The following is a 24,269-nucleotide window of genomic DNA, read 5'->3' on the forward strand; positions in this document are numbered from 1 at the left end:
TAATTTAATAGAGTGAGTTAGGTCTGGTCTATACCAAATGATCATACGCCCTGAGTCCCTTCCCTGTTTCACACCTGGTAGTTTGGTGGATGGGACTACCAGCTCTCTGTAACCTAGAGGGCAACCAGTGGGTCCATCTCCTCTCTACCACCCACCTGGTAGTTTGGTGGATGGGACTACCAGCTCTCTGTAACCTAGAGGGCAACCAGTGGGTCCGTCTCCTCTATACCACCCACATGGTAGTGTGGTGGATGGGACTACCAGCTCTCTGTAACCTAGAGGGCAACCAGTGGGTCCATCTCCTCTCTACCACCCACCTGGTAGTGTGGTGGATGGGACTACCAGCTCTCTGTAACCTAGAGGGCAACCAGTGGGTCCGTCTCCTCTATACCACCCACCTGATAGTGTGGTGGATGGGACTACCAGCTCTCTGTAACCTAGAGGGCAACCAGTGGGTCTGTCTCCTCTATACCAGGTTTCTTGTAGGATGACAATGTCTGTATTTCCGATTTCTTTGATGAAGTCCAGGTTCCTGCTCTTTAGGCCAAAGGCAGAGGACCTCATGCCTGGGATATTCCAGAATGAGATTCTCTCTCGCTCGCTCGCTCACTCCTTACCTGTCTGTCTCCCTGTCAGTGAGGAGTCAGATGGGTAGAGATGATGTTCTCTGGTAGCTGTCAGTGAGGAGTCAGATGGGTAGAGATGATGTTCTCTGGTAGCTGTCAGTGAGGAGTCAGATGGGTAGAGATGATGTTCTCTGGTAGCTGTCAGTGAGGAGTCAGATGGGTAGAGATGATGTTCTCTGGTAGCTGTCAGTGAGGAGTCAGATGGGTAGAGATGATGTTCTCTGGTAGCTGTCAGTGAGGAGTCAGATGGGTAGAGATGATGTTCTCTGGTAGCTGTCAGTGAGGAGTCAGATGGGTAGAGATGATGTTCTCTGGTACCTGTCACTGAGGAGTCAGATGGGCTGGTAACAGAGAGTGGGTTTACATTTGATTGGATGGTTTGGCAACTAACAGTTATCATCAGTAATCTGACTCAGTCTGAGTGTCCTTTCCAAACGGCACCCTATTCCCTATATAGTGCACTACTTTTGACCAGAGCCCTATGGAACCCTATTCCCTATATAGTGCACTACTTTTGACCAGAGCCCTATGGAACCCTATTCCCTATATAGTGCAGTACTTTAGACCAGAGCCCTATGCAACCCTATTCCCTATATAGTGCACTACTTTAGACCAGAGCCCTATGGAACCCTATTCCCTATATAGTGCACTACTTTAGACCAGAGCCCTATGGCACCCTATTCCCTATATAGTGCGCTACTTTAGACCAGAGCCCTATGGCAGCCTATTACCTATAAATCAAATCAAATGTATTTATATAGCCCTTCTTACATCAGCTGATATCTCAAAGTGCTGTACAGAAACCCAGCCTAAAACCCCAAACAGCAAGCAATGCAGGTGTAGAAGCACGGTGGCTAGGAAAAACTCCCTAGAAAGGCCAGAACCTAGGAAGAAACCTAGAGAGGAACCAGGCTATGAGGGGTGGCCAGTCCTCTTCTGGCTGTGCCGGGTGGAGATTATAACAGAACATGGCCAAGATGTTCAAATGTTCATAAATGACCAGCATGGTCAAATAATAATAATCATAGTAGTTGTCGAGGGTGCAACAAGTCAGCACCTCAAGAGTAAGTGTCAGTTGGCTTTTTCATAGCCGATCTTTGAGAGTATCTCTACCGCTCCTGCTGTCTCTAGAGAGTTGAAAACAGCAGGTCTGGGACAGGTAGCATGTCCGGTGAATAGGTCAGGGTTTCAGCAGGTCTGGGACAGCAGGTCTGGGACAGGTAGCACGTCTGGTGAACAGGTCAGGGTTCCATAGCCGCAGGCAGAACAGTTGAAACTGGAGCAGCAGCACGGCCAGGTGGACTGGGGACAGCAAGGAGTCATCAGGCCAGGTAGTCCTGAGGCATGGTCCTAGGGCTCAGGTCCTCCGAGAGAGAATTAGAGAGAGCATACTTAAATTCACACAGGACACCGGATAAGACAAGAGAAATACTCCAGATGTAACAGACTGACCCTAGCCCCCCGACACATAAACTACAGCAGCATAAATACTGGAGGCTGAGACAGGAGGGGTCAGGAGACACTGTGGCCCCATCCGAGTATACCCCCGGACAGGGCCAAAACAGGCATGATATAACCCCACCCACTTTGCCAAAGCACAGCCCCCACACTACTATATAGTGCACTACTTTAGACCAGAGCCCTATGGCACCCTATTCAGTATGTTTGTATCCTCTGAGCCAAACACAAGTCATTTAACCAGAGACTATACCAACAGCCTGCCAAGTTACCAAGATATTTCACCAGCTTACCCCCCTCTCGCTCGCTCTCTCTCAAATACTGTTTAGAAGAGGAACCGTTTGGTACATAGCCAGTCTGTTTGTATCCTCTGACACAAACACAAGTCAATTAACCAGAGACTATACCAACAGCCTGCCAAGTTACCAGGATATTTCACCAGTTTATCTCTCTCTCTCTCGCTCTCTCTTTCGCTCTTTCGCTCTCTCCGTCTCTCTCTCGCTCTCTCCGTCTCTGTCTCTCTCTCTCTGTTTCGCTCTCTCTCTCGCTCTCTGTCTCTCGCTCGCTCTGCTCTCCCTTTCTCTCTCTCTCCTCTCTCCCTCTCTCTCTCTCTCTCTCTCTCTCTCTCTCTCTCGCTCTCGCTCTCGCTCTCTAATACTGTTTAGAAGAGGAACCGTTTGGTACATAGCCAGTCTGTTTGTATCCTCTGACACAAACACAAGTCAATTAACCAGAGACTATACCAACAGCCTGCCAAGTTACCAGGATATTTCACCAGTTTATCTCTCTCTCTCTCTCTCTCTCTCTCTCTCTCTCTCTCTGGCTGAGGGGACTCTCTCTCTCTCTCTCTCTCTCTCTCTCTCTCTCTCTCTCTCTCTCTCTCTCTGGCTGAGGGGACTCTCTCTCTCTCTCTCTCTCTCTCTCTCTCTCTCTCTCTGGCTGAGGGGACTCTCTCTCTCTCTCTCTCTCTCTGGCTGAGGGGACTCTCTCTGCTCAGTGGGGTCAGGCTGAGGGGACTCTCTCTGCTCAGTGGGGTCAGGCTGAGGGGACTCTCTCTGGGTGTAAACAACGTATTGATGTCTGGATGACCTTGACACACAGACGCAGGCGTGCGCTCACAGACGCGCACACACAGTTTTGTCAACACTTTTGCCAAATTGCAGTGTCTCTGTTGCACCACTGCCAGCCGTCATAGAAGTAGACTTATTCATTAGGGCTAAATCAGACCATGTTTTTAGGAATCAGACCGTCTGGGAAAGAGAGCAGAACAATCTGATTTCCTGTTGATTCAGTTCACTCTGAGGTTGGCTGAGACGTCCGTAGATTCACTCTCCAGTCCTGTTTGTTGTTTGGGAAGACACGGTGAACATCTACCTGCTCTATAAACTCTGCTGTCTCTGCAGTTCATGTATGAGCACATCTATAAGTCTCTGCTCGGTAAATCCCCGCCTCATCTCAGCTCACTGGTCACCATAGCAACACCCACCCGTAGCACGAGCTCCAGCAGGTATATCTCTCTGGTCACCCCCAAAGCCAACTCCTCCTTTGGTCGTCTCTCCTTCCAGTTCTCTGCTGCCTATGACTGGAACGAACTACAAAAATCTCTGAAGCTGGAAACGCTTATCTCCCTCACTAGCTTTACGCACCAGCTGTCAGAGCAGCTCACAGATCACTGCACCTGTACATAGCCCATCTATAGTTTAGCCCATACAACTACCTCTTCCTCTACTGTATTTATTTATTTATTTATTTATTTATTTATTTTTGCTCCTTTGCACCATATTATTTATATTTCTACTTTGCACTTTCTTCCACTACATATCTACCATTCCAGTGTTTTACTTGCTATATTGTATTTACTTTGCCACCATGGCCTTTTTTGCACCTGTACATAGCCCATCTGTAAATAGCCCATCCATCTACCTACCTCATCCCCATACTGTATTTATTTCTTTATCTTGCTCCGTTGCACCCCAGTATCTCTACTTGCACATTCATCTTCTGCACATCTATCACTCCAGTGTTAAATTGCTATATTGTAATTACTTTGCCACCATGGCCTATTTATTGCCTTACCTCCCTTATCCTAGCTCATTTGCACATGCTGTATATATATTTCTCTACTGTATTATTGACTGTATGTTTTGTTTATTCCATGTGTAACTCTGTGTTGTTTGTGTCGAATTGCTTTGCTTTATCTTGACCAGGTCGCAGTTGTAAATGAGAACTTGTTCTCAACTGGCCTACCTGGTTAAATAAAGGTGGAATAAAACAATGAGGATGACTCAACACTATACAAGTCACCTACTACAACAACTGAAGTGACTGCAACACTTAACAAAGAGCTGCAGTTAGTTTCAGAATGGGTGAAAAGGAATAAGTTAGTCCTAAATATTTCAAAAACTAAAAGCATTGTATTTGGGACAAATTATTCACTAAACCATAAACCTCAACTAAATCTTGTAATAAATCGTGTGGAAATTGAGCAAGTTGAGGTGACTAAACTGCTTGGAGTAACCCTGGATTGTAAACTGTCCTGGTCAAAACATATTGATACAACAGTAGCTAAGATGGTGAGAAGTCTGTCTATAATAAAGCGCTGCTATATCTTCTTAACAACACTATCGACAAGGCAGGTCCTACAGGCCCTAGTTTCTACCTTCTTAACAACACTATGAACAAGGCAGGTCCTACAGGCCCTAGTCTCTACCTTCTTAACAACACTATCAACAAGGCAGGTCCTACAGGCCCTTGTTTTGTCACACCTGGACTACTGTTCAGTCGTGTGGTCAGGTGCCACAAAGAGGGACTTAGGAAAATTACAGTTGTCTCAGAACAGGGCAGCACGGCTGGCCCTTGGATGTACACAGAGAGCTAATATTAATAATATGCATGTCAATCTTCTTCTGGCTGAAAGTGGAAGACAGATTGACTTCATCACTACTTTTATTTATGAGAGGTATTTTACAGAGCTGTGAACTGTTGGCACACAGCTCAGACACCCATACATACCCCACCAAACATGCCACCAGAGGTCTCTTCACAGTCTCCAAGTCCAGAACAGACTATGGGAGGTGCACAGTACTACATAGAACCATGACTACATGGAACTCTGTTCCACATCAGGTAACTGATGCAGCAGTAGAATCAGATTTAAACAACAGGTAAAAATACACCTTATGGAACAGCAGGGACTGTGAAGAGACACACACACACAAAGGTACAGACACATGAATACGCACGCTAGCACTCTAGCACTCTCTATGTAGATTGTTCTGTTGTATGGTGGTACTAAACATTTTGTATTGTAGATATGTAGTGGTGTAATAATGTTATATGATGTACTATTTTAACTTTGTTTTATGTGTAATGTAAGTGCTTTAATGTGTTTGGACCCCAGGAAGAGTAGCTGCTGCTTTGACAGGAACTAATGGGGATCCATAATAAATCCCAGGAAGAGTAGCTGCTGCTTTGACAGGAACTTATGGGGATCCATAATAAACCCCAGGAAGAGTAGCTGCTGCCTTGACAGGAACTAATGGGGATCCATAATAAACCCCAGGAAGAGTAGCTGCTGCCTTGGCAGGAACTTATGGGGATCATAATAAACCCCAGGAAGAGTAGCTGCTGCCTTGGCAGGAACTAATGGGAATCCATAATAAACCCCAGGAAGAGTAGCTGCTGCCTTGGCAGGAACTAATGGGGATCCATAATAAACCCCAGGAAGAGTAGCTGCTGCCTTGGCAGGAACTAATGGGGATCCATAATAAATAGCAAACTGACATAGCTTAATTTTATGTGATCTAGAACAGTTCTTCTGGAGGTACTGCAGGGGAGACAGTAACCCACAAAGGTTGAGAACCACTGAACATTTGGTGGAGAGTGTCCATGACAATGGCCACGTACTGGCATTTCAGGGCAGCTGCTTTAAAGTGGTTATTGTTGCCCTGTCCACACCAGTCCTACTGTACCTCAGTCAGTCAGTCTGCTCTATGATATCTGGATGGATTACTACAGATTGAGGTCAGAGATTAGGAGGGTGCGTCCCCTTGTCTCCCCCTCTCTCCAGCTGCTCCCCCCCCCCCCCCCCCCCACCTCAAAGCTGACCCCCCCCCCCCCCCCCCACATCTCACTGGTATGTAGACCCCTACCTTAACCACAAAACAGCAAGACTAAAGGTACTGTGGAAGCTAGGCCTGATTTGTGGGTCTGTCTGTCTAGCAGCACTAGTCTGTCTGTCTGTCTAGCAGCACTAGTCTGTCTGTCTGTCTAGCAGCACTAGTCTGTCTGTCTGTCTAGCAGCACTAGTCTGTCTGTCTGTCTAGCAGCACTAGTCTGTCTGTCTGTCTGTCTGTCTAGCAGCACTAGTCTGTCTGTCTGTCTGTCTGTCTAGCAGCACTAGTCTGTCTGTCTAGCAGCACTAGTCTGTCTGTCTAGCAGCACTAGTCTGTCTGTCTAGCAGCACTAGTCTGTCTGTCTAGCAGCACTAGTCTGTCTGTCTAGCAGCACTAGTCTGTCTGTCTAGCAGCACAAGTCTGTCTGTCTGTCTAGCAGCACTAGTCTGTCTGTCTGTCTAGCAGCACTAGTCTGTCTGTCTGTCTAGCAGCACTGGTCTGTCTGTCTGTCTAGCAGCACTAGTCTGTCTGTCTGTCTAGCAGCACTAGTCTGTCTGTATGTCTAGCAGCACTAGTCTGTCTGTCTAGCAGCACTAGTCTGTCTCTGTCTGTCTAGCAGCACTAGTCTGTCTGTATGTCTAGCAGCACTAGTCTGTCTGTATGTCTAGCAGCACTAGTCTGTCTGTATGTCTAGCAGCACTAGTCTGTATGTCTAGCAGCACTAGTCTGTCTGTATGTCTAGCAGCACTAGTCTGTCTGTATGTCTAGCAGCACTAGTCTGTCTGTATGTCTAGCAGCACTAGTCTGTCTGTATGTCTAGCAGCACTAGTCTGTCTGTATGTCTAGCAGCACTAGTCTGTCTGTATGTCTAGCAGCACTAGTCTGTCTGTCTGTCTAGCAGCACTGGTCTGTCTGTCTGTCTAGCAGCACTGGTCTGTCTGTCTGTCTAGCAGCACTGGTCTGTCTGTCTGTCTAGCAGCACTAGTCTGTCTGTCTGTCTGTCTAGCAGCACTGGTCTGTCTGTCTGTCTGTCTAGCAGCACTGGTCTGTCTGTCTGTCTAGCAGCACTGGTCTGTCTGTCTGTCTAGCAGCACTAGTCTGTCTGTCTGTCTAGCAGCACTAGTCTGTCTGTCTGTCTGTCTAGCAGCACTAGTCTGTCTGTCTAGCAGCACTAGTCTGTCTGTCTAGCAGCACTAGTCTGTCTGTCTGTCTAGCAGCACTAGTCTGTCTGTCTGTCTAGCAGCACTGGTCTGTCTGTCTAGCAGCACTGGTCTGTCTGTCTGTCTAGCAGCACTAGTCTGTCTGTCTGTCTGTCTAGCAGCACTGTTCTGTCTGTCTGTCTGTCTAGCAGCACTGGTCTGTCTGTCTGTCTGTCTAGCAGCACTGGTCTGTCTGTCTGTCTAGCAGCACTGGTCTGTCTGTCTAGCAGCACTGGTCTGTCTGTCTAGCAGCACTGGTCTGTCTGTCTGTCTAGCAGCACTAGTCTGTCTGTCTGTCTGTCTAGCAGCACTGTTCTGTCTGTCTGTCTGTCTAGCAGCACTGTTCTGTCTGTCTGTCTGTCTAGCAGCACTGGTCTGTCTGTCTGTCTAGCAGCACTGGTCTGTCTGTCTGTCTGTCTAGCAGCACTGGTCTGTCTGTCTGTCTGTCTAGCAGCACTGGTCTGTCTGTCTGTCTGTCTAGCAGCACTGGTCTGTCTGTCTGTCTGTCTAGCAGCACTAGTCTGTCTGTCTGTCTGTCTGTCTAGCAGCACTAGTCTGTCTGTCTGTCTAGCAGCACTAGTCTGTCTGTCTAGCAGCACTAGTCTGTCTGTCTGGCAGCACTGGTCTGTCTGTCTAGCAGCAGTAGTCTGTCTTTCTGTCTCTCTAGCAGCACTAGTCTGTCTAGCAGCACTAGTCTGTCTGTATGTCTAGCAGCACTGGTCTGTCTGTCTGTCTGTCTGTCTGTCTGTCTGTCTGTCTGTCTGTCTGTCTGTCTGTCTAGCAGCACTGGTCTGTCTGTCTGTCTGTCTAGCAGCACTGGTCTGTCTGTCTGTCTGTCTAGCAGCACTGGTCTGTCTGTCTGTCTGTCTGTCTGTCTAGCAGCACTGGTCTGTCTGTCTGTCTGTCTAGCAGCACTGGTCTGTCTGTCTGTCTGTCTAGCAGCACTAGTCTGTCTGTCTAGCAGCACTAGTCTGTCTGTCTAGCAGCACTAGTCTGTCTGTCTAGCAGCACTAGTCTGTCTGTCTAGCAGCACTGGTCTGTCTGTCTGTCTGTCTGTCTGTCTGTCTGTCTGTCTGTCTAGCAGCACTGGTCTGTCTGTCTGTCTGTCTAGCAGCACTGGTCTGTCTGTCTGTCTGTCTGTCTAGCAGCACTGGTCTGTCTGTCTGTCTGTCTGTCTAGCAGCACTGGTCTGTCTGTCTGTCTGTCTAGCAGCACTAGTCTGTCTGTCTGTCTAGCAGCACTAGTCTGTCTGTCTAGCAGCACTAGTCTGTCTGTCTAGCAGCACTAGTCTGTCTGTCTAGCAGCACTGGTCTGTCTGTCTGTCTGGCAGCACTGGTCTGTCTGTCTAGCAGCAGTAGTCTGTCTTTCTGTCTGTCTAGCAGCACTAGTCTGTCTAGCAGCACTAGTCTGTCTGTCTGTCTGTCTGTCTGTCTGTCTGTCTGTCTGTCTGTCTGTCTGTCTGTCTGTCTGTTTGTCTAGCAGCACTAGTCTGTCTGTCTGTCTATAGTGTTAGTATCTGGGAGACAAGCCAGAGTCATTCTTCATCTGTATCTCACCGTTAACGTGGGTACTAACAGTGTTGTCGTGGGAGCTGGCCAGCGTTGTCGTGGGAGCTGGCCAGCGTTGTCGTTGGAGCTGGCCAGCGTTGTCGTTGGAGCTGGCCAGCGTTGTCGTGGGAGCTGGCCAGCGTTGTCGTGGGAGCTGGCCAGCGTTGTCGTGGGAGCTGGCCAGCGTTGTCGTGGGAGCTGGTAGTGTGGAGGATGGATGCTTTGAATGTTAATATTATGATGCACAACTCCACCTGGAAAATACCAACCCATGTTTTGGAAAACACACACACACACACACACACACACACACACACACACACACACACACACACACACACACACACACCTGCCTAGTTTATCTGCTTTCTTCCTCTGTTCCTAAATAGTGGCCAGGTGGGGGCCTGCAGCTTTCAACACAACCCACAAGTGATGCAGACGTGCAGCAGACCACTGTTGAGAATGCTGTGTAGCAATTATAGGGGCTAATGTTGCAACACCAACGTCTGCCTGCCTGAGGCAGCAGGTACAAACTGGTACGGCATCTGATTAGGGACAACTTCCCTTTATGATGATGATCTCTTGTGGAATACTGGACACAACCTGCAGGTATATCGACAAACCTCAGGTCACCAGTGGATTCCTGTCTGTGTAATAAAAGGTTAGCGAGTTGAGGACTGGGGAGGAGAGCCATACACTGTGTACAAAACATTAAGAACACCTTCCTAATATTTAGTTACTCCCCTTTCCCCCCCCCCCCCCTCAGAACAGCCTCAATTCTTCGGGGACATGGACTCTGCAAGGTGTTGAAAGCGTTTCCACAGGGATGCTGGCCCATGTTGACTCCAATGCTTCCCACAGTTGTGTCGAGTTGGCTGGATGTCCTTTTGGTGGTGAACCATTCTTGATACACTTGATAAACTGTTGAGTGTGAAAAACCCGGCAGCATTGCAGTTCTTACACAAACCGGTGCACCTGGCACCTACTACCATACCCCGTTCAACAGCACTTAAATGTTTTGTTTTGCTAATTCAACCTATGAATGGCACACACATACAATCCATGTCTCAATTGTCTCAAGACTTAAAAATCCTTCTTTAACGTGTCTCCTTCCCTTCATCTACACTGATTTGAAGTGGATTTAACAAGAGACATCAATAAGGGATCATAACTTTCACCTGTATCCACCTGGTCAGTCTATGTCATGGAAACAGTAGGTGTTCCTAATGTTTTGTCCAGTGCACCGTAGCCTGGAATCTAAACACACTCCTCTGAGCCTGAGGACTTGTGGAGCTGTAATACCAACACAGATAACAACCAGCTGTCCTCTCTCCTTCCCTTCCAGCCACAAAACATCCCTTTGTTTTATATACTATATATACTATATAACTAAAAGAAAAGGCTTATTCCTCTAATTTTGTTCACATTCCTGTTAGTGAGCATTTCTCCTTTGCCAAGATAATCCATCCACTTGACAGGTGTAAAAGACCACTAGGACAATAAAAGACCACTATAAAATGTGCAGTTTTGTCACACAACACAATGCCACAGATGTCTCAAGTTTTGAGGGAGGGTGCAATTGGCATGCTGACTGCAGGAATGTCCCCCAGAGCTGTTGCCAGAGAATTTAATGTTAATTGTTCTCCCATTAGTCGCCTCCAACATCGTTTTAGAGAATTTGGCAGACGTCCAACGGCATCACAACCACAGGCCACGTGTAACCACATCAACATAGGACCTCCACATCTGGCTTCTTCACCTGCGGGATCGTTTGAGACCAGCCACCTGGACAACTGATGAAACTGTGGGTTTACACAACCAAAGAAATTCTGTACAAACTGTCAGAAACATGTCTCAGGGAAGCTCATCGTCCTCACCAGGGTCTTGACCTGACTGCAGTTTGGCGTCGTAACCGACTTCAATGGGCAAAGGGTCACCTTTGATGGCCACAGGAACACTGGAGAAGTCTACTCTTCATGGATGAATCCTGGTTTCAACTGTACCGGGCAGATGGCAGACAGCGTGTATGGCGTCGTAAAGGGTGAGCCGTTTGCTGATGTTAACATTGTGAACAGAGTGCCCCATGGTGGGGTTATGGTATGGGAAGGCATAAGCTATGGACAACCAACACAATTGCATTTTATAGATGGTAATTTGAATACACAGAGATACCGTGACGAGATCCTGAGGTCCATTGTTGTGCCATTCATCCACTACCATCACCTCATGTTTCAGCATGATAATGCACGGCCCCGTGTCGCAAGGATCTGTACACAATTCCTGGAAGCTGAAAATGTCCCAGTACTTACATGGCCTGTATACTCACCAGACATGTCACCCATTGAGCATGTTTGGGATGCTCTGGATAGACGTGTACGACAGCTTGTTCTCACCATTTGCATGAGACAAATGGTGGTCACACCAGATACTGACTGGTTTTCTGATCCACGCCCCTACTTTTTCTTTAAGGTATCTGTGACCAACATATGAATATCTGTATTCCCAGTCATGTGAAATCCATAGATTAGGGCCTAATTAATTTCTTTCAGTTGACTGATTTCCTTTTATGAACTGTGACTCTGTAAAATGTTTGTTTGCTGCTGTGTGTATATTTTTATTCAGTGTATAAATCTTTTTACTAACATTACTAGTTCAATGTGGTCAACTTGAGCTTGTATAATGTAGTAACACATACTGTCCACAATATAGAATAATCTAATATGTAAAAATAAATCAACATTTCAATTTAAGCTGATAGTTTTTGTTACACAAATTCTTGCCACAATCACATACATTTCTCACTGGTTTAACCATTTATAGAGTAAAAAAAATGCTCTTATGCACAATTTAAACTGACAGCTTTTTGGCAACATGAAATCTTATTAAAATCTGTTCATATACTGTACACCCCCAGGAAGAATGCCACATTTTTTTGTTTTTTGTGAGCACATAGATATTTTAAGGTTTCCATAAATTCATAGAATGTTTGCGAATGATCAAATTGTATCAGTCAAATACACATTTAGCAGATGTTATTGTAGTGAAATGTGTTCCTAGCTCCAACAGTAGAGTCGTATCTAACTATTCACAACAATACACACGCATCTAAAAGTAAAAGAATGGAATTAATAAATATATAAATATTAGATTGAGCAATGTTGGTGTGGCGTTGTTGCGTCTTGTTCACCATACTGTCTGTGTGGGTGGACCATTTCAGATTGTCAGTGATGTGTACGCCGAGGAACTTGAAGCTTTCCACCTTCTCCACTGTGGTCCAGCCAATGTGGATAGGGGCATGTTCCCTCTGTTGTTTCCTGAAGTCTGCTGATCAGCTCCTTTTGTTTTGTTGAAGTCGAGTGAGAGGTTGTTTTCCTGGCACCACTCTCCCAGGGCCCTCACCTAGGTTTTAATAGTCACAGTGGGTACAGCATCTCCTATACACTTCCTGATGAACTCAGTCACCGTATCGGTGTATTCGTCAATGTTATTCTGAGGCTACCTGTAACATATCCCAGTCCCCGTGATCAAAACAATCTTGAAGCATGGATTCTGATTGGTCAGACAGCATAGAATGGACCTTAGCACGGGTACATACTGTTTGAGTGTCTGCCTATAGGAAGGGAGGAGCAAAATGGAGTCTTGATCAGATTTTCCAGGAGGGCGGCAGAGGGCCTTGTAGGAATTTCGAAAAGTTGTTTAACAGTGGTCCAATGTTTTTCCAGAGTGGGTACTACAGTAAATGTGTTGGTAGAACTTTGGTACCGTTTTCCTCAAATTTGCTTTGTTAAAATCCCCAGATACAGTAAATGTGGTTTTCTGTTAGCATAAAGTCCAGTGTAGTTCTTTGAGGGCAGTCGTGGTATCGGCTTGAGGGGGAATATACACGGCTATGACTATAACCGAAGACAATTCTCTTGGTAGGTAGTACGGTCAACATTTGATTGTGAGGTATTCTAGGTCAGGTGAACAAAAGGACTTGAGTTCCTGTATGTTATCACAATCACACCATGATTAGTTAATCATGAAAAATACACCACCGCCCTGCTTCTTCTCGGAGAGTCCTTTATTCCTGTCTGCACAATGTACCAAGAACCCATATGGCTGAATGGATGAGGACAGTATATCCCTAGAGAGCCATGTTTCCGTGAAACAGAGTTTGCTACATTCCCTGATGTCTCTCTGGAAGGAGATCCTCGCCCTGAGCTTGTCTACATTACTTTATTATCCAGCGACTTAACATTAGCAAGTAATAGACTCGGAAGCTATGCATGGTGTGCACGCCTCCTGAGTCGGACTAGAAGTCCACTCTGAATACCTCTTCTCCGAAAGCGGTGTTTTGGAGCAGCCTCCAGAATAATTTAGATTTCCCTGGAAACAAAGGATCAAATTCAGGAAAGTCGTATTCCTGGTGAAGGAAAAGCAGCCAACAAGTGCTCAGCATATGTGGGAACTCCTTCAAGACTGTTGGAAAAGCATTCCTCATGAAGCTGGTTGAGAGAATGCCAAGAGTGTGCAAAGCTGTCAAGGCAAAGGGTGGCTACTTTGAAGGTTCTCAAATATAAAATATATTTTGATTTAACACTTTTTTGGTTACTACATGATTCCATATGTGTTATTTCATAGTTTTGGTGTCTTCACTATTATTCTACAATGTAGAAAATAGTAAAAAATAAAGAAAAACCCTGAAATTAGTAGGTGTCCTAACTTTTGACTGGTACTGTATGTTAAACTGCAATCAAAATGTAAAGACCATTAACCTGAAGAACAGTCCCTCTCCCATGTCTCTCTAAAGGCCACAGACTGCCCCATTTTTGTCTTATGCCACAATGTTAACCTCCCAGATAAAAATGTCCACGTTGTGTGCAAATTTTAAGGTTGTTAATGATTTTCATACATCTTGGCTCGTTCAGGGTGGCGGGGTCCACTGTGCGGTCGTAGGATTTGACAAAGTTATGGCAGTGTTAGAAATGTTTATCCTTTCATAGTGCGTAGAACTCTATTTAAACAACAACCAGCTGACTGGATTAGAGCTCTATTCGAACAACAACCAGCTGACTGGATTAGAGCTCGATTTGAACAACCAGCTGACTGGATTAGAGCTCTATTTGAACAACCAGTTGACTGGATTAGAGCTCTATTTGAACAACCAGCTGACTGGATTAGAGCTCTCTTCGAACAACAACCAGCTGACTGGATTAGAACTCTATTTAAACAACAACCAGCTGACTGGATTAGAGCTCTATTTAAACAACAACCAGCTGACTGGAGTAGAGCTCTATTTGAACAACCAGCTGACTGGAGTAGAGCTCTATTTGAACAACCAGCTGACTGGATTAGAGCTCTATTTGAACAACCAGCTGACTGGATTAGAGCTCTATTTGAACAACCAGTTGACTGGATTAGAGCTCTATTTGAACAACCAGCTGACTCAAAGGCAGTTTGTCTCTCCTCTCGACTTCTTTTCTCCCCTCCCCTCATCTTCTCCAGTTGCTCTTTTGAAACAAGTTGGAAGCTACAACCATTCCCAAAACATGACAAAAGAGAACAAGCAATTTGATCCCTCTGACTGTTGGCTTCAGATAGGGAGAAACAGAATGCTGTCAGGGAGTGTTTTAGACAGGAGAGAGAGAAACCACTCAGACTGTGTTCTGCAGCACGTATGTTTACTCATCAAGCATTAAAGTTTTACTATGCAGAAATCGCTCCTCCATTTCCTGGTTGCTAGAACTCTCTAACAGTTTGCCTAATTTCAGTTGATGTGAAAAAATAATTGAGTGTCGTGTAGAGAATCAATATACCTTCTAAACCGCTGTGAAATATATTTTCCATAACCAAAAATATTGTTGTTTCAGCTGTTTGAAGCTGGGGTAACAAAACTGAAAGTAAAAGACACAAAAACAAAACCTAAGAACGGGAAGCATAGAAAAAGCACACAGAACCGATCTACCTCTTCTTAGACTGGCTTTCAATGAGAATTACAGATCTATAACTCACATTTCTAACGAGCTACATATTGCCACTTGTTGCATTTCTACACATTTTGCCACAGGGCAAAGATAGGGTAGATGGGTAGTATTAGAGAGAGGGGGTTTCTACCAGCTGATGCTACAGGTATGCACCAGATACGTGGTGAGACGGATTGACCTAAACCTTTTCAGTTTTATAGCGACTGAGCCCTCATCTCAAGCCCCTTGGTCAGGAAAGAGCTGTTAGATTAGCAAGCCAGTGGAGAAGGGGGGGAGGGACCACTGTACAGCAGGGACCACTGCCATACATATAAGGGCTCACGATCATGGTGTAATTCTGGCGTTAGCATCATTAGCATGATCTGACTGCAACTTGCTGATGCAGGCTTTACCGTGTTAGCATCTACCTGCAGCTAATGCTGTTAGCATTTTATAACAGGTTATTTTCAGACGTGGCTCTTGTGTGTCATGTTAGAGGGAGGAGAGCTGAGGAGAGGGAGTTGAGGGAGGAGAGGGAGGAGAGGGGGTTGAGGGAGGAGAGCTGAGGTGGGAGGAGAGCTGAGGGGGGAGGAGAGCTGAGGAGAGGGGGTTGAGGGAGGAGAGCTGAGGAGAGGGGGTTGAGAGCTGAGGAGAGCGGAGGTAGAGGGGGGAGAGCTGAGGAGAGGGGGTTGAGGGGGGAGAGCTGAGGAGAGGGGGTTGAGGGAGGGGAAGAGATGGATCAGTTACAGGTCTCTATGGGACTGATTTCTTCATCCCTCTCCTTCCCGCCCGCTTGTTTTTTCATACCGCACGCACCCGCTCACCCTGCTGGCTGCTAGTCCGACTCCCACCCGCTCACCCTGCTGGCTGCTAGTCCGACTCCCACCCGCTCACCCTGCTGGCTGCTAGTCCGACTCCCACCCGCTCACCCTGCTGGCTGCTAGTCCGACTCCCACCCGCTCACCCTGCTGGCTGCTAGTCCGACTCCCACGCGCTCACCCTGCAAGCTGCTAGTCCGACTCCCACCCGCTCACCCTGCTTGCTGCTAGTCCGACTCCCACCCGCTCACCCTGCTGGCTGCTAGTCCGACTCCCACCCGCTCACCCTGCTGGCTGCTAGTCCTCCTCCCATATAGCCTAGTCTACAGGCTATTACAGACAACTGCACCGTGTTCCTCCTCCCATATAGCCTAGTCTACAGGCTATTACAGACAACTGCACCGTGTTCCTCCTCCCATATAGCCTAGTCTACAGGCTATTACAGACAACTGCACCTTGTTCCTCCTCCCATATAGCCTAGTCTACAGGCTATTACAGACAACTGCACCGTGTTCCTCCTCCCATATAGCCTAGTCTACAGGCTATTACAGACAACTGCACCGTGTTCCTCCTCCCATATAGCCTAGTCTACTCTTAAATATTCTTCAAATATATTTTAATCACTGGTCTGCAACATACAGAATTATCATGTTAGTTTGTGCATAATGCTTTAATACATTAAATAACACAAACAAAGACAAATGTTCAAAATAATCTGCAGGACTAAAACATATTTTCATCCAAAAGTTGTCTCTGACCACCTCACACCTGCGAGCATCATGTCGGGGCTCGCAGGTCACGCCAGTTGCCCACGGGAATGCAGCTCTCTACAGTCAGACAAACAGTGGTTAATGAATGAATGAGGAAGGAGAGATTGAAATACGGTCTTACAGTCAAGTCTGTTTCATCACACTGAGTCATGTACTGAATGTCAGTTCCTCTCAGAGCATTTTGACATGCAGGCCTCTCCCTAGTCTCCTCCCTTGTCTCCTCCCTTGTCTCTTCTCTCAGATAAAATGTCTCGTTTCTGCCTGCAGCTTCTGGGACACCAACTGCTGCTCCTATTAACATGAGAAAGGCCTGTACAGTTGAAGTGGGAAGTTTACATACACCTTAGCCAAATACATTTATACTCAGTTTTTCACAGTTCCTGACATTTAATCCCAGTAAAAATTCCCTGTTTTAGGTCAGTTAGGATCACCACTTTATTTTAAAAATGTGAAATATCAGAATAATAGTAGAGAGAATGATTTATTTCAGCTTAAATTTCTTTCATCACATTCCCAGTGGTTCAGAAGTTTACATACACTCAATTAGTATTTGGTAGCATTGCCTTTAAATTGTTTAACTTGGGTCAAACGTTTCTTCGACAAGCTTCCCACAATAAGTTGGGTGAATTTTGGCCCATTCCTCCTGACAGAGCTGGTGTAACTGAGTCAGGTTTGTAGGCCTCCTTGCTCGCACACGCTTTTTCAGTTCTGCCCACAAATTTCCATAGGATTGAGGTTAGGGCTTTGTGATGTCCACTCCAATACCTTGACTTTGTTGTCCTTAAGGCACTTTGCCACAACATTGGAAGTATGTTTGGCGTCATTGTCCATTTGGAAGAACCATTTGCGACCAAGCTTTAACTTCCTGACTGATGTTTTGAGATGTTGCCTCAATATATCCACATAATTTTCCTTTCTCATGATGCCATCTATTTTGTGAAGTGCACCAGTCCCTCCTGCAGCAAAGCACCCCCACAACATGATGCTGCCACCTCCGTGCTTCACGGTTGCGATGGTGTTCTTCGGCTTGCAAGCTTCCCCCTTTTTCCTCCAAACATAACGATGGTCATTATGGCCAAACAATTATATTTTTGTTTCATCAGACCAGAGGACATTTCTCCAAAAAATACAATCTTTGTCCCCATGTGCAGTTGCAAACTGTAGTTTGACTTTTCCATGGCAGTTTTGGAGCAGTGGCTTCTTCCTTGCTGAGCGGCCTTTCAGGTTATGTCGATATAGGACTTGTTTTACTGTGGATATAGATACTTTTGTACCTGTTTCCTCCAGCATCATCACAAGGTCCTCTGCTGTTGTTCTGGGATTGATTTGCACTTTTTGCAGCAAAGTACGTCATCTCTAGGAAACAGAACACACCTCCTTCCTGAGCGGTATGATGGCTGTGTGGTCCCATGGTGTTTATACTTGTGTACTATTGTTTGTACAGATGAACGTGGTACCTTCAGGCGTTTGGAAATTGCTCCCAAGGATGAACCAGACTTGTGGAGGTCTATGGCATGTAAAGCCATAACACACATTTCTCCAGCAGCAGATTGTGATGTCAAAAGCCGCACTGAAGTCTAACAGAACAGCTCCCACAATATTTGTGTTAGTATTTTCGCTCAGCCAATCAGTAATTTTTGTAAGTGTTATACGTGTTGCATGACCTTCCCTATCAGTGTGGTGATAAATCTGTTGTTCATTTGTTAACCCTGAAATAGCATTGAATCTGGTGACACTATAACTGAGACTATAGCTGAGCTGAGACTATAGCTGAGCTGAGACTATAGCTGAGCTGAGACTATAGCTGAGCTGAGACTATAGCTGAGACTATAGCTGAGACTATAGCTGAGACTACAGCTGAGACGAGACTACAGCTGAGACGAGACTATAGCTGAGCTGAGACTATAGCTGAGCTGAGACTATAGCTGAGCTGAGACTATAACTGAGCTGAGACTATAACTGAGCTGAGACTATAACTGAGCTGAGACTATAGCTGAGCTGAGACTATAGCTGAGCCTATAGCTGAGACTATAGCTGAGACTGTATCTGAGACTATATCTGAGACTGTATCTGAGACTATATCTGAGACTATATCTGAGCTGAGACTATAGCTGAGACTATAGCTGAGACTATAGCTGAGCTGAGACTATAGCTGAGCTGAGACTATAGCTGAGACTAGAGCTGAGACTATAGCTGAGCTGAGACTATAGCTGAGCTGAGACTATAGCTGAGCCTATAGCTGAGACTATAGCTGAGACTGTAGCTGAGACTATAGCTGAGACTGTATCTGAGACTAGAGCTGAGACTATAACTGAGACTACAACTGAGCTGAGACTATAACTGAGCTGAGACTATAGCTGAGCTGAGACTATAGCTGAGCTGAGACTATAGCTGAGCTGAGACTAGCTGAGACTATAGCTGAGACTATAGCTGAGACTAATTTCATGGTGAACAGTATGTTTCTATCTGTTCTAACTCTGTGACCGTCTCCTCTCCCCTTGTCCTGCAGTGGTCAGTTTGCGGTGGTAAAGAAATGTCGTGAGCGTAGCTCTGGCCTGGAGTATGCCGCTAAGTTCATCCGTAAGCGACGGAGCAAGTCGAGCCGGCGTGGCGTGACCCGGGAAGACATCGAGAGGGAGGTCAGCATTCTGAAGGAGATTCAACACCCTAACACCATCACGCTGCACGACGTGTTCGAGAACAAGACTGATGTCATCCTCATACTAGAACTGTGAGTACCCCGACCCCCATGACCCCCCCTGAACCCCCGACCCCCCCCCCCCCCCCCCCCCCTGACCCCGCTGACGCCCCGGCCCCCCCTGACGGCCCGACGCCCTGTTATGGTTGGGGTATGTTTGGGGCTGCTTTAACCTGGACTCTCTGGCTTGAAGACTCCATGACAGGTTAAAGCTAAGCACTGTGAACCTGCATTGACTACATAGTAAATGTTACCACATCAGTCCCACTACAATAAGCTGTGCCAAAGACCAATGGAAGGTGGTGTTTCTACCAGGGCTTCAACCAAGAGAATCCTCTTGAGAAAATGTGAATGTGTAACGTGTTATCTTTAACACTGTTATCCGAGCAGACGGTATTTCAGACACATAATGCACTCAAGACCAACTGAAGTCTTATCAGAAAAGTGTTTCGTCGTTTTCTCAGCTTTTCATTTCCTTAAAACCGGTCAATCTGATGGCATTGGACATTTTACACAGGACCAATCTTTCCAGTGTTTTGGAGTTATTGCGTTTTTCTCCCCGGTCCCTAAATGAAACCAACAACTTTACCGGTGGTAACTAGATTATTAATGCTCATTCTATCCATGTAAGACTCCTTGAGTATCTCAAATAATAACGGGATATTGGTGTGCATATAAAGGTCCTCAGTGAAATTCGAATAACTTTGTTGTCCTTGATCATTCATTTTAAGTTTGTCCTGAAAATCAGTTGTTTCGTCAGTATTTTATGTTTTAAAATATGCTTTCCCTGTGGCTCAGTTGGTAGAGCATGGTGTGTGCAACGCCAGGGTTGTGGGTTCGATTCCCACGGGGGGCCAGTACAAAAAAAAAAATGCATGAAATGTATGTATACACTACTGTAAGTCGCTCTGGATAAGAGCGTCTGCTAAATGACTAAAATGTAAATGTAAAAATGTATCTTTGTATAGCCTCTTACATCTAGACGTTCCGCTAGCGGAACACCTGCTCCAATATCCAATGATAGGCGTGGCGCGAATTACAAATTCCTCAAAAATACTAAAACTTCCATTTTTCAAACATATGACTATTTCACAGCATTTTAAAGACAAGACTCTCCTTTATCTAACCACACTGTCCGATTTCAAAAAGGCTTTACAGCGAAAGCAAAACATTAGATTATGTCAGCAGAGTACCAAGCCAGAAATAATCAGACACCCATTTTTCAAGCTAGCATATAATGTCACAAAAACCCAGAAGACAGCTAAATGCAGCACTAACCTTTGATGATCTTCATCAGATGACACACCTAGGACATTATGTTATACAATACATGCATGTTTTGTTCAATCAAGTTCATATTTATATCAAAAAACAGCTTTTTACATTAGCATGTGATGTTCAGAACTAGCATACCCCCCGCAAACTTCCGGAGGAATTTGCTAATCATTTACTAAATTACTCATGATAAACGTTCACAAAAAGCATAACAATTATTTTAAGAATTATAGATACAGAACTCCTCTATGCACTCGATATGTCCGATTTTAAAATAGCTTTTTGGTGAAAGCACATTTTGCAATATTCTAAGTACATAGCCAAGCCATCACGGGCTAGCTATTTAGACAGCCGGCAAGTTTAGCACTCACCAATATCAGATTTACTATTATAAAAGTTTGATTACCTTTTGTTGTCTTCGTCAGAATGCACTCCCAGGACTGCCACTTCAATAACAAATGTTGGTTTGGTCCAAAATAATCCATCGTTATATCTGAATAGCGGCGTTTTGTTCGTGCGTCCCAGACACTATCCGAAATGGTAAATAAGGGTCGCGCGCATGGCGCAATTCGTGACAAAAAAATTCTAAATATTCCATTACCGTACTTCGAAGCATGTCAACCGCTGTTTAAAATCAATTTTTATGCAATTTTTCTCATAGAAAAGCGATAATATTCCGACCGGGAATCTCCTTTTCGGCAAACAGAGGAAAAAAATCACAAAGACGGGGGCGGCCAGGTCACGCGCCTAAGCCCACAGTCCCTTGATCGGCCACTTGAGAAAGGCGATAATGTGTTTCAGCCTGGGGCTGGGATGACGACATTCAGGTTTTTCCCGGGCTCTGAGCACCCATGGACGACGTAGGAAGTGTCACATTAGAGCAGAGATCCTTTGTAAAAGATGGCAAAGAAGTTCCAGAAATGGTCAGACAGGCCACTTCCTGTAAAGGAATCTCTCAGGTTTTGACCTGCCATTTGAGTTCTGTTATACTCACAGACACCATTCAAACAGTTTTAGAAACTTTAGGGTGTTTTCTATCCATATATAATAAGTATATGCATATTCTAGTTACTGGGTAGGATTAGTAACCAGATTAAATCGGGTACGGTTTTTATCCAGCCGTGAAAATACTGCCCCCTAGCCATAAGAGGTTAAACTACACCTAATATAGAATAGAAGAGGCCTTTGAATTTCTTTGAATTCAATTCTATTTCCTTTCATTCAAGTTAGAATTGCAATTCTGTATCCTGTTTGCTACTTCAAGATTTTAATTGGAATTGATGAGGCATTTTATATTTTGAATTGAGCACTACCCTGTTTTATACAGCCTGACAGTCCCTCTGTCAATCACCACATTCTTATTGGCAGACTCAACAGCCTTGGTTTCTCAAATGACTGCCTCGCCTGGTTCACCAACTACTTCTCAGACAGAGTTCAGTGTGTCAAATCGGAGGGCCTGTTGTCCGGACCTCTGGCAGTCTCTATGGGGGTGCCACAGGGTTCAATTCTCAGGCCGACTCTTTTCTCTGTATACATCAATGATGTCGCTCTTGCTGCTGGTGATTCTCTGATCCACCTCTACGCAGACGACACCATTCTGTATACTTCTGGCCCTTCTTTGGACATTGTTATCAACCCTCCAGACGAGCTTCAATGCCATACAACTCTCCTTCCGTGGCCTCCAACTGCTCCTAAATACAAGTAAAACTAAATGCATGCTCTTCAATCGATCACTGCCTGCACCTGCCCGCCCGTCCAGCATCACTACTCTGGACGGTTCTGACTTAGAATATGTGGACAACTACAAATACCTAGGTGTCTGGTTAGACTGTAAACTCTCCTTCCAGACTCACATCAAACATCTCCAATCCAAAGTTAAATCTAGAATTGGCTTCCTATTTCACAACAAAGCCTCCTTCACTCATGCTGCCAAACATACCCTCGTAAAACTGACCATCCTACCGATCCTTGACTTCGGCGATGTCATTTACAAAATAGCCAACACTCTACTCAACAAACTGGATGCAGTCTATCACAGTGCCATCCGTTTTGTCACCAAAGCCCCATATACTACCCACCACTATGACCTGTACGCTCTCGTTGGCTGGCCCTCGCTTCATACTCGTCGCCAAACCCTCTGGTTCCAGGTCATCTACAAGACCCTGCTAGGTAAAGCCCCTCCTCATCTCAGCTCGCTGGTCACCATAACATCACCCACCCGTAGCACGCGCTCCAGCAGGTATATCTCTCTGGTCACCCCCAAAGCCAATTCGTCCTTTGGCCGCCTCTCCTTCCAGTTCTCTGCTGCCAATGACTGGAACGAACTACAAAAATCTCTGAGACTGGAAACACATCTCCCTCACTAGCTTTAAGCACCAGCTGTCAGAGCAGCTCACAGATCACTGCACCTGTACATAGCCCATCTATAGTTTAGCCCATACAACTACCTCTTCCTCTACTGTATTTATTTATTTATTTATTTATTTTGCTCCTTTGCACCCCAGTATTTCTACTTTCTACTTTGCACATTCACCTACTGCAAATCTACCATTCCAGTGTTTTTATTGCTATATTGTATTTACTCCGCCACCATGGCCTTTTTATTGCCTTTACCTCCCTTATCTCACCTCATTTCCTCACATTGTATATAGACTTGTTTTTGTACTGTATTATTGACTGTATGTTTGTTTTACTCCATCTGTAACTCTGTGTTGTTGTATGTGTCGAACTGCTTGCTTTATCTTGGCCAGGTTGCAGTTGTAAATGAGAACTTGTTCTCAACTGGCTTACCTGGTTAAATAAAGGTGAAATAAAAATATCCAGTCCCTATATCCAGTCCCTGTATCCAGTCCCTACAGTGAGGGGGGAAAAGTATTTGATCCCCTGCTGATTTTGTACGTTTGCCCACTGACAAAGAAATGATCAGTCTATAATTTTAAAGGTAGGTTTATTTGAACAGTGAGAGACAGAATAACAACAACAAAAAATCCAGAAAAACGCATGTCAAAAATGTTATAAATTGATTTGCATTTTAATGAGGGAAATAAGTATTTGACCCCCTCTCAATCAGTACGATTTCTGGCTCCCAGGTGTCTTTTATACAGATAACAAGCTGAGATTAGGAGCACACTCTTAAAGGGAGTGCTCCTAATCTCAGGTTGTTACCTGTATAAAAGACACCTGTCCACAGAAGCAATCAATCAATCAGATTCCAAACTCTCCACCATGGCCAAGACCAAAGAGCTCTCCAAGGATGTCAGGGACAAGATTGTAGACCTACACAAGGCTGGAATGGGCTACAAGACCATCTCCAAGCAGCTTGGTGAGAAGGTGACAACATTTGGTGCGATTATTCGCAAATGGAAGAAACACAAAAGAACTGTCAATCTCCCTCACCCTGGGGCTCCATGCAAGATCTCACCTCGTGGAGTTGCAATGATCATGAGAACAGTGAGGAATCAGCCCAGAACTACACGGGAGGATCTTGTCAATGATCTCAAGGCAGCTGGGACCATAGTCACCAAGAAAACAATTGGTAACACACTACACCGTGAAGGACTGAAATCCTGCAGCGCCCGCAAGGTCCCCCTGCTCAAGAAAGCACAAATACATGCCCGTCTGAAGTTTGCCAATGAACATCTGAATGATTCAGAGGACAACTGGGTGAAAGTGTTGTGGTCAGATGAGACCAAAATGGAGCTCTTTGGCATCAACTCAACTCGCCGTCTTTGGAGGAGGAGGAATGCTGCCTATGACCCCAAGAACACCATCCCCCACCGTCAAACATGGAGGTGGAAACATTATGCTTTGGGGGTGTT

At 45.4% G+C, this 24,269-nt stretch overlaps 1 protein-coding gene across 5 annotated transcripts in view; it reads left to right on the plus strand.

Annotated features, from left to right (window-relative positions):
• dapk1 (death-associated protein kinase 1) overlaps positions 1-24,269 on the plus strand; it is a 178,927-nt gene that overhangs the window by 58,113 nt on the left and 96,545 nt on the right. For 4 of the 5 annotated variants that reach the window (XM_045695458.2, XM_045695459.2, XM_082961588.1 and 1 more), the window contains one exon: positions 18,988-19,209. In XM_045695458.2, the coding sequence (XP_045551414.2) occupies positions 18,988-19,209 (222 nt within the window). Of the gene's footprint in view, positions 1-18,987; positions 19,210-24,269 lie in introns of those variants that run through there. The other variant, XM_045695460.2, reaches the window with a different exon arrangement.

This window comes from Salmo salar, chromosome 15 (assembly GCF_965601325.2).
Source record: "Salmo salar chromosome 15, fSalSal1, whole genome shotgun sequence".
NCBI classification, from domain to species: Eukaryota; Metazoa; Chordata; class Actinopteri; order Salmoniformes; family Salmonidae; genus Salmo; species Salmo salar.